Consider the following 12,917-nt stretch of genomic DNA (forward strand, 5'->3'; position numbering starts at 1 on the left):
TTTCTGCAGCATGCTTGGCTATCATGGCGGATTTCGGTTCTCCGGGTACGCCAAGTCGTCATGAAAAATCACTTGGTTTGTTGACGACGAAATTCGTTAGTTTGTTGCAGGAAGCCAAAGATGGCGTCTTAGATCTCAAAGTGGTAAGTAGAAGGAGAAAATCCGAGTTTTCCAACCCGCATAACAAGTAATTTTATGTTCGGTTCCCTTTCTTTGTGCTCACCCCCGATGCATTTAGCATTCACTTTACACTGTTTACCTTGTTCGTTTTTAGGCCGCCGACACGCTTGCCGTACGTCAGAAGCGACGGATTTATGATATTACAAATGTTCTCGAAGGAATAGGTCTGATAGAGAAGAAATCGAAGAATAGCATTCAATGGAAGTGAGTATCTGTAAACGGGAAATTTGTTTCATGTGACAAAAGGCAGTCGCGCGGGACAACAAGCGAATTCCAACGCAGTTCCCTTCATCTCGCGGGACGTGTTTCAGAGCACTTTATTCCAGATTCTCAGCCTCGATTCCTTTAAATTTCTATGGATGCTAGTTCTTTTGACACAACTGTTCGCTTACGGGAAAAGGCATCGTACATTTTCCGGGTTTTTTGCTAGATTTTGCACTAGAACGCGTGATTGTAGCGCGCAAACTCGATTTCGAAGGTCGTTTGCCGCCATTATTTTGGCGCCCTTTAGTTCACTCAAGTAATCGAATGCCTTTGCCAAGAAATTAATTAATTTTCATCCTATGACCGATCACAGTGCTGGTTTGCTTCCAATACAAGTTATATTTCGCAAAAATGTTTAGCTTTATATACTTGTGTAAGCCAAACGAAACAAAAGGAGGAAGCACTATGCTCATACGACTTTAGGCTCCAAATAGATTTCATCATCGATTACATAAAATTTAGAAAGTGAATTTCCGTGGCATTTGATACATCCTCAAGTCCTCAAGTGACCTTTAATGGCATATTTTTTGCTAATTTGAACAATAGCTGGTTTGCATTTACGAGGATCTTATGCGAGGGTTGGGGTGAAACTTTGAAAGGGCAACATAAGCCTAAAATAATTAAATATATTGATATTTTTGTTTGGATTCCCACCCGTGTTAAAACTGTTCTAGCTCGTCCATCTGAAGGTAAGCAACCCTGTGACCTGTGGGAAGTTTGTTACCACACAGGAAACTCGTGCAATGTACTCAACAACAGGACCTCATGCATTATTCTTGGTCAATGAGATTTTCATTTTTCATTCCTAAAAATAATGCAGAAAGACTTACATGTGCATGCAGCTAGGGTGAAAAAATCTGTATTGCTTGAAAAATCACTCATGTTGCATGATTCAGATTATCTGGAATGTACCCAACAGAGAAAATAATTGCCACACCATTAGCCTTATTCTAGCTCGCGTGAAAACTGTAAGCACAAATGTAAGATAAATATAATCCATTGTGTAAACTGGTGTGAAAAAGGTACAGAGAAAATAAACTTTTGTTGTTTTTTTTATCACAAAATGTAAACAGTGCAGGGGTAGTGATGTATGATACCCACTTATGTGATAAGCACAGGTATAGCAGAAGTCGCGTGCAAACTGGTGTGATGTCACCACAAGAAAGAGAACAAACTCTTCCTTTTTCTTTCTTGTTTCTCTTGTTTGTGCTCATAACATGTGAGAAGTTTTGTTTTTATTTCATTGGTGGGTGACATAAAATTGAAACAACATGAACTCAGCCACATTACACATGTTGTACTTTGCTCATTGCATTGTGAAAATGCCTGTTCTTATTGCTGTGTTATTTGACAAGTCATTTCATTTAGAATCAAGAATTTCATGTTGGTGCATTTCACCAAGTGGACAAAGTCATTCTTCAAGCCCAAGCAATTCATACAGCTAGAGCTTGACGCTCTTTCGGCGCCCACTTTGCACCAAGTAACCAGGAGTATTACAACTCTCCCCCATCCCCCAGGATAGAATGCTAATTCTGTGAAGGGTTACCCACAGCGATATGTTGCTAGTACCCATATATACAACTGGGTGGAGCAGAGAGTCTACATTGATTGTGGAGTAAAGTTTCTTTTGTAAGGAAAAATACCAAGATTAAACTAACCTCGGACTACATCTGATCTTTCAGCTGAAATTCCAATCAATACAATCACTCTCTTACATACACTCTGTCCTTTATGTGATGCTGGGGAACAGGCATAAGTGCAGTGTGATCAATACTTTTTGCATTTTTGTATAGAAACATAACAAGACAGGCATTAATTCTTTCTCAAGGGGAGCAGGGATGGCACAGTGGTGAGAGCACTCACCTCCCACCAATGTGGCCCAGGTTCGATTCCCGGACTCAGCATCGTATGTGGGTTGAGTTTGTTGTTGGTTCTCGTCTTTGCTCCAAGAGGTTTTTCTCCGGGTTCTCTGGTTTTCCCCTCTCCTCAAAAACCAACAGCTCTAAATTCCAATTTGATTTGGAAAGTGTCCCCCATTAGTGCTCTGAGCTTAAGACATTGACACTTATATGAAATTTTTTTTTTTTTCTGTGTAATTTTTCACATAGTTGTGACACTATTAATACTGTAAGGGATGTTGGTTCTGTTGAGAGTACTGCACCGTTACAAGCTTTGAAAGTTGAAGCGTACACTGTATGATAACATTGCACAGTGCAACAATGGCAAGAAGTATTCCAGATGGTATTAGATTCAGTCTCATGCATCCATCATTGAGCCAATTTCATCGTCTGTTGTCCATATATTAACCAGTGAGAAAATACATGTATACCAGTTTTTTGTCTAGATAAACACAACTGACGGTAAAGCAGGCTTACAGTGTATTAGCGTAAATACAGGACTTCAACCAGGCTTCATTGGTAATTTTACTCTCCTTTTTCTTCCATTTTCAGAGGTGCAGGTCCAGGATGTAATACGAGAGAAATATCTGACAAACTTGTACATTTGAAGGGAGAGCTGGAAAAACTGGAGGACAAAGAAAGGGAATTGGATGAACAAAGACTGTGGGTTCAACAAAGTCTTAAGAATGTTTCAGAAGATCCTGAAAATGAGCAGCTGGCTTATGCCACCTATGAGGATGTCTGCCACAGTTTTAGGGGAGACACATTGTTGGTTGTGCAAGCACCATCTGGAACACAACTTGAAGTTCCAATTCCAGAGACAGTGAGTTAAAACTAATTTGTTTTGCTGTTCAATACTATTATTTTGCCTTTGCAATTTTAAAAGAGCCATGTAGAAGAAAGATTCTCACAGTTATCGACACAACCTGAATGTTATGAATTAGAAAAGCTGTATCTTTCTGGCCTCAATTGAATTAAATCCAATAAGCTAGACGTGCAATATTTGAACTGGGCCTATTATTGAAAGATTCAAGCAGATTTTATTTTGTAACCGCACACGTGTTTTATCATCCAGCTCCAATTTTACATTGGTTTTTGCTCTCTAGAACATGAAGCAACGGAAGTACCAGATCCATTTGAAAAGCCAAAATGGTCCCATCCATGTGCTTTTGGTGAACAAAGATGCTGCCGCAAGCAGTCCAGTGGTGACACCTGTACCACCGCCAGCTAATGATGTCAATTCAAATAACCACCAAGCAGTGAAAGATGGAGAGGAACCAATGGACACCAATACAAATTCAAAAGAAATTAATGACGTCAACTCTAAGGGTGTTGCAGTCAAGACTGAAGTTTTAGAGAGCAGTAGAGGTATTGTAGCATGTTTCGCAAACATCTTTAATTTCATGAGTTGCTCAAAAAGTATGTTAACTGATGTTGTTATAAGCAGGTGTTTAAAAGCTGCTACTTGACAATCATGCCGAAGATTGAATTTTTAATTCACATGTATCGCTAAGGGTCCTTGGATCTGACTTTCTCAGCATACATAATATACATTGTTGCAGTTGAATGTGATTGATTCATGTGGCACATTTGTTTGTATTCTTAGCAATTGAGCTGAAAGAAGTTGCTAATGACATTATATTTGGAAACAGCTTCAAAGGTAAAGGAACGTACTTGTATTGTATCTTAGGCTATATTCCCGCTGTCCTGACACAAACATTGTATCCAAACTCTGTATCACAACACTTTATTTCACCAGTAAAGCTATAAATAAAATCAGTCATTTTTTCAAGATGCAGTCACTTTAGTTGTAGATCATGGTATTTCAAATGCTCGCCATTTGAATGGGTTTCATGCTTCACCATTAACTTTTATATCACAGCCATCCTTGAGACGATGATGAGACATAATCAGTCGACGTTATAACATGATGAAGACTAGCAGTCGACAGTTGAAACTTCACAATCTAACCTTAGTGACTTCATTATTAGACAAATAATTATTAAGTTTTATTGTTATATTTACCACATGATAGTGTGCACTAGTAAAGTTTGGATATGTAACAAAACTTGCATGGTAGTTTTGGAGGAATGACAATCCTTTATACAAGGCTGCAAACGAGCAATACATGACAATGACACTAAGTCAGGGTTGCACCAGTGGCAGGCATACAGTGAATTAAAGAGTTAGCCAATACTACAAATGGCAGCAATTATTGCCACCTTTTGTAGTCTGCCAAGCACAGAAACTCTGAAGCTTGACTTTTCTTTTCTGTTCAAATCTCAGAGGGTAATATTGCCGAGGAAGTTATGGATGAGTTCATGTCAGCAGAAGGTATGAATTTTTATTGCAGTGTGAGTCACGTTCATGGCACTTGTCAACAGCCATCCCAGAGGAAGGAAGGGTTCTTGCCGGTATCTGTATCATGGCTCAATCTTTGGGCTCTCACCAAGGCTTTTGAAAACTTAATCCTTAACAAACTACAGGGTACGGAATGAGCAAATCCCAAAGTGTCCCTGCCATCTTATGTACTTATCATTAAAAGAAAGTGACAGTGCTGTTGAGGGCAGAATCATGATGCCATCAAATGCTGTCAGATAGACTAATGGAAGGAACAATGTGTACAAAAATTCCCCCTGATACCGGGGGAGGAAGGGGGTACGCACTGTTGGAACTAAAATAAATAAATAATTAATTGAAGTTTCCTTTGACCAGTTGTGATGGCTTTCGACCATATTTTATTTTTCTTGTACAAATTAATTATTTAATCACCACTTGCATGTGTAAATTACTGTGGCACAAAACACACAATTTTTCTGAATAATAACCTTAAAATTTTTGAGTGAACAACTACTTGTCAATGCAGTACATCTGCATTTCAATTTAAGGGACCAGTGGAAAACAGGTGAAAGTGGTAATTAGGCCTTGGATTCCAGTTTCTACAAATTTACTCTTATTTGACATACACAATGGTTACAATTATTATTGTGTCAGAAAGTTCAAAGGTAGTTCAATGTTTACGTTGTGATTGAAGTGCTCAAATTTGTCAACAAGCTTATGACTTTAGCGTGAAAACCAAACCAACTGCAAAGTGATGCTCAAAATGATTTTCTTTCTTCTCTGTTTAAGCTAAAGTGCAAACGTGATAACAAGTCTGTACACCATTCTTATCCTTGTTATGTTGTATTTGAAATGTTTGTTTCTTCCTGTTTGTTTTATTATCTCTGAAAAGGACAACAGTTAAGTTTCAAGATCGATTTAATTACAGCATGCACAAATGACGCGTACTGTCCAATTATTCCAGGCATGGCGCGTACACTGTTCTATTAATGTTCAAATCATGGCTAATGATAACCAATTAGATTTGACAATTTTGTTATAGTTATGATTAGTAGTAGATTAGGCCAAAGTAGAGCGTAATCATAACCTACTCCCATTTCCACTGGGCCCTTCAATGGCCATTCATGGTAATAATTCACTGTTTTCTTTCTCCTTTGCAGTCTATGCACCCCTTCTTAGGTTATCACCTCCCCCTGGAGAACATGACTACTACTTCAACCTGGATGACTCGGAAGGTGTCTGTGATTTATTTGACATTCCAATCGCTTCTCCATTACCGGGAGCTTTGACATCGTAATCTGCAGCTCTTCAAACAATGTCATCACAGTGTTCACAGAATTGTACATGAACTACCACGTTCAGCTGTGCTGTCTTTCTTCTTCAATTTTGCATTAACTGCGTTTAATCTATAGTGGAACATCACAAGCTTGAAATCGTGCTGGAAATGATAATTTGTGAGAGTTAGCTAAAACATTTTCCACAGTGGTATGATAACAATAAGTGGCGGACCAAGATATTAATTTCCTCAAACCAGGCAGGAAGGATTATTCTTCATCATTGCATGGAGGAGGGCATTTTGATTGAGCATCTTAATTGAGGAGCAATGTTGCAAGGAGCCAAAACCTTTGGATCATGTGATACTTTGCATTAGATGGGATGTCATCTTTAAATTGTCACAGATGTTGTGGAGACTTTACACATGGTCATGAACATGATTTGTTAGTGTGCAGGGAAAACTTGTGTTGTTTTGGAGGGTGAATTTTGTAGGGGGTGGACAGACTGGGATAATTTTCAGGGGACCACTAGCTTGAAGAATACTGATGGGAATGTCTTCAACATCTTGAAAAAGACCTAACATTTCTCAGTATGGACTCCTTGGGCACTGAAATTTTTCTTTGCGGTAGCCTAGTATTGGTGAAAGTATAATAATAATTTTATAGCTTAGTCTCTTGTAAGCCATTGCCATGCGTACAATATCCTGTTTGCAGAAAATGGCAAGTCAGATTTCTGGTTGAAGTTTTTTCTTGAAAGAATTAACAAGTATAGGAAATTGTGCAAAGTAATTTTTTGTTTGTGGCTAACACAAGAATAGTCATCTTCATGTACAAGCTGCAAATGCAGGAAGATCATTTGGACATGGTCATTTCTGGCATTTTCCATTTGCCATAAACACAATGCTAGATCTCTAGTTATCTCTTGAAGTAGTGATTGTTCCCAGACAAGCCTCAAAGTCACTTCTTTTCAGACATGGGGTGATATAGCAATGGCTTAGTGAATGAATCACTGGCATGTCGTCAAAGATTGAACTGAACTCAAATTCACAAAAAAAAAAAAAAGATACTCAAAGCCCAAATTTATTCAGTGTTGTAAAAGCATTACAGCAAACTAAAGTGTTCAAGAGCCTGGTTTATCAACAGAGTTGATATCTAAAGGTAAATTGGCCACCGTACAGAGATTCGAATCTTTAAAGTAAAGTGTTCAAGAGCGTGGCATTGTTAACAAAGCAGTCAATGTTGCATCTTCTGAGACCTTGGCATAAGTTGAATCTCTTTATGGTAGCCAATTTACCTTCAGTTATCAACTCTGTTGAGAAACCAAACATAAAGTGTTCAAGAGTGTGGCATTATTAACAAAGCAGTTGATGAGCATCCTCGGAGACCGTGGCACACACTGCAAAATACTTCATGAATCGTGGAGTATTTTGTCAGGTGAGACACTTGATTTTTGTCTTCACTGCACTTTTTCTGGGATCAGATATGATGAACAGACGTATTTTGATGACGGAAAAAGTTTACCGAAGATGAAAATCAAGTATTTCACCTTCAGCGTGTGCCATTGTCTTCTCTGTACCGCCATTTTGATTAACACAAGGACCCTGAATCTCTGAGGAAAATGATAATGCATCATGCTGCACCAAATGTGTGCCTAATGTGTTTAAATGGACGAAGGTTTGTAAATACAAAACCAAGTGAAGTTCTACCTCTACTATGTAACAATCTCAAACTCATTAATGAAGAGAAAATGAAGGAAAACACTACCGTGAACTTGGTGAACTTTTGCTTTGAATTTCCCCAAGAATCATTAATGGTTTGAGAAGTTAAATCGAACAAAGAAAAGAGTGTTTCATGGGATTTCAAAACACCTTGAAGTTGGTTAAAATAACTCGGCTGTGCCTCAATTTTCACAACTCTCTTCATGGCGTTTGGAAATTGGATGAAACACTCTTTCTCGTGTTTGATATATCACGTCTATTTCACTTACAAATTGACTCCTGTATCTAAAAATCCAGTCTCAGCTCATTTAACTAATGATCAACTATTTAATTTCCTCAATTGTTAATATCATTCCTTAAATTTTAGTTTTTTGAGAATTTAGATTTTGATCATTGGGATTTGGAGGTTTTCTTCCAGAGAAAATTGTTAGTGTCGAGTTTTCTTAATTCCAAAATTATTTCTTTTCATATATTGCAATTGGGGTTGTATGCAATGTATGCTTTGTAATCATAAATTATTCTAATTCAGCTTTCTTTGTCTTAAGTTAAACCAATGCTTGTGCGTTGTGCAACAAAACTGAGTAGTGTGTTTTGGCCACAACAGTATTGTGTTTTTCATTTCTTTTTTTTCTCCTTTAAAGGAGCTATCAAAGTATTTTGTATATACAAGAATATATATAATAAATATTACAAAACGAATATGTAATGCTTCTTATCCAGACTTAAAGCCTAGCCTGCTTAGCAATAGCCTCCCTCGTAGACGCTCTTTTGGCTCGTCACGCAATCTTTCCTTCGTTGGGGAGGAAAGATTGCGTGACGAGCCAAAAGAACGTCTTCAAGGGAGGCTAGCATAGGAAGCGTCTCCGTGTGGTTGTGTTCGTTTTTCGGTGTTTGAACGCGCGGAAGAAGGGTAGAGGGGAGAGAGAGTTTCCTCTCTCTCCTCCCTTCCCTCCTCTTCTATTTCTTTCGTTCTCGTCCCAATGTCCGCGCAGTCTAAAAGCTAAAAACACACACAACCTCGACGGAAAGGCTTGCTACCGATTAATTGGGCCAAATCGGTCCAATTTGACAAAAAAAAATGACTAAGCGCACGAAAATCAGTAGTAATGCTGCATATCTTTTTTAAACAGACTGATTTTTACCCCGCTCCACACTAACAAAAAGAAATCGGGCCAAAAATTCAGCAGGCCTTAAAATTTATCACGGACTGGTTTTGTTTCTTGTGGGTGGTCTGGCCAAACGGTTAGGGCGCGGGACTTATACTCCAGGCGCGCTTTCCATTGGACCAAAATGTGAACCGGTTGAAAGGCATGTGGGTGACTATATGTTACCTTACCATGAATTACTTACCGGTTGAAATGTAAATGGTATACGCAGATCAAACGGAAATTTTTTTGGAGCAAATTAAACGGACGACCTGTGGACTCCACTTTTTCTGTGTTGTGTGGCCATCGCTTTCAGATCGTTTGTAATAAAACATACAGTTTTACTCTCACTCCGGTTCTCACTATTTTTCTTATGCTTGTGCTTATTTCACTAATCAGTGGACGAGGCCTTACTATACTGTTCTCCTGCCGAACGCGATCCTTTTACAAAATCGTAGCTAAGGCCTCTAAGAGGCTGTACATAAAAGTATACTAAAACGTGCTGGAATCCCGCTCCGTGACCTGTTACATACTGAACTTTTCGCTCTCGCTCATTAGATCAGTGCCCGAGTGATGTGTCGCATGGCATGGAATAACAGCCTCCCGGAATACCTAAGAAGCAAGTTAAAAATGGTCCAGCAGCGTGCCATGCCCATTTTGTTCCCTGAGGTCCATTACCGAGACGCCTTACCTCTTTCTAATGACAGCCACCTAGACGACCGAAGATACGATCTATGCTTTAAAGTTCTTAAAAATATAGAATTACCAGGATCACGTTTACACCATGATCTTCCTCTTTTACGCTCGCAATGCCACGGTTATAATCTCCGCAACAGTACCAATTACACGCTGCCAAAATGCAGGACAGATAGATATAAGAATAGCTTTTTTCCAACCATGATTTTTCAATCTTTGTAGATATTTTCCCGTTTATACTGAGGGATTCTAGACATTTATAGACAGCTCTTGTAACCCAGTCCCATCAACTGTAATTTTTTTCGAGATATTGTCAAAACACTTTAATCATTTTTAAGTTATTCTCGTAAACATGTTGTAAATCGTCTTATAGACACGATGACATTTGTTTATGAATAAACCATCATTATTATTAATTTTATTATTATAACTGTACATTCAGGAATGCCCAAAAAGAAACCAAGTCCATCCCACTTTTTCTCTCCGTTAGGCCATGCCCATCGACGTTTTTTTGTTTTGTCCCTTTTTTTTTTTTTTTGTTTTGTTTTTCATTTTTTTTTTTTAGAAGTCTTTTTGTAGTGATGGGCGAAAAAAATACTTCTTCGAGAAGAGAAGCCTCGATTTTTTGTTTCGCCCGTTTTGACTTTCCCTCGCCGCAACTATCTGCCCTGGGTCTCCGAGAATGGACCCAGCCTTGACTAAATTAAAAAGTGACTATATTGATAGTATAAATATTTGATTTCCCTGCCGTAGATGGAAGCTATACAAGCAGGAAGTCACCAAGCTGCAGGTTAGTCTTGTTACCGTCTTGGCATGCATTAGAGTTCCCTGCGATGGGCTCCTGGTTTCCTTCGAACTTCCCAGAAAAATCGGGAAGAAGTAGAAACAGAAAAACGTTTCCTTAAATTGCCATTTCTATCAAACTTCACGTTTGCAAAATTACTCTCCTTCGCTTCAAATTAACAAAACAAACAGACCAAGAAACAGCCGACCTTCGTGACATAAATACTGAAGCGTGACAAGAGAGGATGAAGTCTCTTGAGCGTGATCAGTCGACTTCATCGTCTGCTGAAGACTAGCTCTGCAGTAAGTAGTCAAAGCGTCGCGATCTACAACTTGAGTGACTATATCGTGCATCAGACAAACGATTATTTTATTTATTATTATATTCTACCAAGATGACTTCATCCTTTGTCATGTTTATCCCAGTCGGCATCATACCCCTAATATACAGAGCTGTGATCTCATTCACTCAGAGGCCTTTCAAATAATCACGCCAAGCCGACCACATGCTCGGACACTCAGGGTGGTCAACAGCCAGTGTGATGCATGTTCGTCACGTGCTCAGTGGTTGTTTTACGTCCCCAGTCGAGACGGGACCGCCATTTGTACCTGGCTAGCCAAGCAAGGGGAAGATCAAGTCATTTGCGGATGTCAAAGCAAAGATAGCCTGAGAAGCAAGCGTTTCAGTGGTTTTGTGCCATTTGCCACTTTTTGACCGCAAAGATATTGGGGCGAGAGTGAAAAAACATTTTCTCTCTCCGTTTTTCTCTCTCGTCCCAATTTCCGCGCGGTCAAAAAGCGAAAAACGCACGAAATACCACTGCTTCGCAGGTTGCGGTAAAGGCGGTAAAGACAGTACAGCACCTCCTTCTCCGTTATTATAAGACCCGGGATTCGAACCTCCCGCTCGGCAGTCCGGTGCTCTCGCCACCAATGAACCCTTCACGATGAAGGTCAACATTTTGTTCATATTCTTGAACGTTCTTATTTGTGATAATCTTTATTTGATAACAACACCGCAAAGTCCACAATACAAGCAAAGGACGGTAAGCTTTTGCCGAACCGTTCATCCCGTGTTCATCCAGTTCTGGAAAAAAACAAAGTTGATTAGTGACTATATTGATCAGTAATTCAGTGTACAGGGATCTTGTAGTTTGAAAAATTGATCTATACAGAAATTATTTGGTATCGGATTGCCATAGAAACGCTATAATACATGTCATTTTCGTCCCCCCCCCCCCCTCAAAAAAAAAAAAAAAAAAAAAAGGAAAAGAAAAAAGAAAGGAATGCGGCGAAATTAAAATGGCTTATGATAAAAATATTTTCTTTGTTGCATATTATCAAGTTGATACGCCATGAAAGCATAAGCCACGTCGTCTAAATTTTTTTCTAACTTAAATAGAATATATTACTTACGGAAGCGTGCTGTGCGAGCTATGACCTTGCTCATTCCGCTCCCTTATTTTCTAGACTGGGTGTATATTTTTTAGATATTTTTCAAGTAAACTCTTTTCACATCGCTAAATTTGTGTTTTGCTATCATAACCAGTTATATTGCCTCCGACATGCCTCAATTTGTTTGTGACAAACTAGTAGTGAGTGAGTACATAGTAATGACACAAGTAGCAAGCAATTCAGTAGTTATCGACCACATGGCCGACCCCCGTGTCGGCCTGCCGTGACTAATCTTAAGCCGTTAACAATTCTTTATCTACAATTAGGTCCTAAAACTTGGAATTCTGTTCTAACACATATCACTGGTTCATGGAACTTTCCTGTGACCTTCAAGAAACGAATGTACGAATTTTTATTGAAAGAATCCTGAATTGAACTATATGCCGCACATAAGAAGCACTATATTGTATTTATTGTGTTTTTGAGGTGACCTCTTTATACAAGTCCGATGGTTTCTTGAAGCATTCTCCTCGCCATATCTTTTACTGCTACTTTTGTATTTGATTAACGTGTTTTATGCCAAATAAAGATGATAAATAAAAAAATGCTGAAGACATAAGAATGAAAAAGGCCAATCTCTTCTTGTTCACGCCAAACATCAACTGACATTTTATCTCCGAGAAAATCAGTGGGTCCGCGCTGGTCTCTTTTCGGTTTGGTAAAAAAACCTTGGGCATAACAAACTGCATCTCATAACCACTTTAATTTAAACCCTTAGTTTCCACCGATAAGACTGTAAATTAGGCCATAAAGTTAGTCTTTCTGGGTAAAAATGCAAATTATATCAAGAAATGTCATTTACTAGTTTTTTAAGTTGGCTTCTTATATTATGATGATTTTTCACCTCTTTTGTTCGGATCTTTCAGAATTCTTATCTTCTTTGTCTAGCTTTTTATTTATTTCCTTTTTTGACGCATTTACAGTTATCTTCAGGTAAGATAAATGACTCTACATTGTACTGAAAAGCAGCCTGAGATGAGTTGTTGTCGCCTCGCTGCCATTAGAAAACGATGCATTATTCATAATAACACTCGTAAATTTGGAACAATTGTTCAAAATAAATAGTATAATCCGTAGCAAATGAATTCATTCACAACTATTCTCTATGGAGCTTGTATGCAAATGAATAGTGTTGATCTGTAAAAAGATAATTGACAAAACACG

General features: G+C 38.6%; 1 protein-coding gene across 1 annotated transcript; it reads left to right on the top strand.

The window, feature by feature from the left end:
• The first annotated feature begins 5 nt into the window (after window positions 1-5).
• On the top strand, window positions 6-6,316 carry LOC146476193 (transcription factor E2F5-like). Its single transcript, XM_085114729.1, has 7 exons — window positions 6-143; window positions 275-384; window positions 2,895-3,165; window positions 3,449-3,710; window positions 3,949-4,002; window positions 4,629-4,676; window positions 5,843-6,316. The coding sequence occupies exons 1-7, from the start codon at window positions 24-26 to the stop codon at window positions 5,977-5,979; spliced, it is 1,002 nt and encodes a 333-aa protein (XP_084970855.1). The 5' UTR covers window positions 6-23; the 3' UTR covers window positions 5,980-6,316.
• Window positions 6,317-12,917: the final 6,601 nt, after the last annotated feature.

Source organism: Pavona decussata, unplaced genomic scaffold, assembly GCF_977016875.1.
Source record: "Pavona decussata unplaced genomic scaffold, jaPavDecu1.1 SCAFFOLD_78, whole genome shotgun sequence".
In the NCBI taxonomy this organism is placed as follows: domain Eukaryota; kingdom Metazoa; phylum Cnidaria; class Anthozoa; order Scleractinia; family Agariciidae; genus Pavona; species Pavona decussata.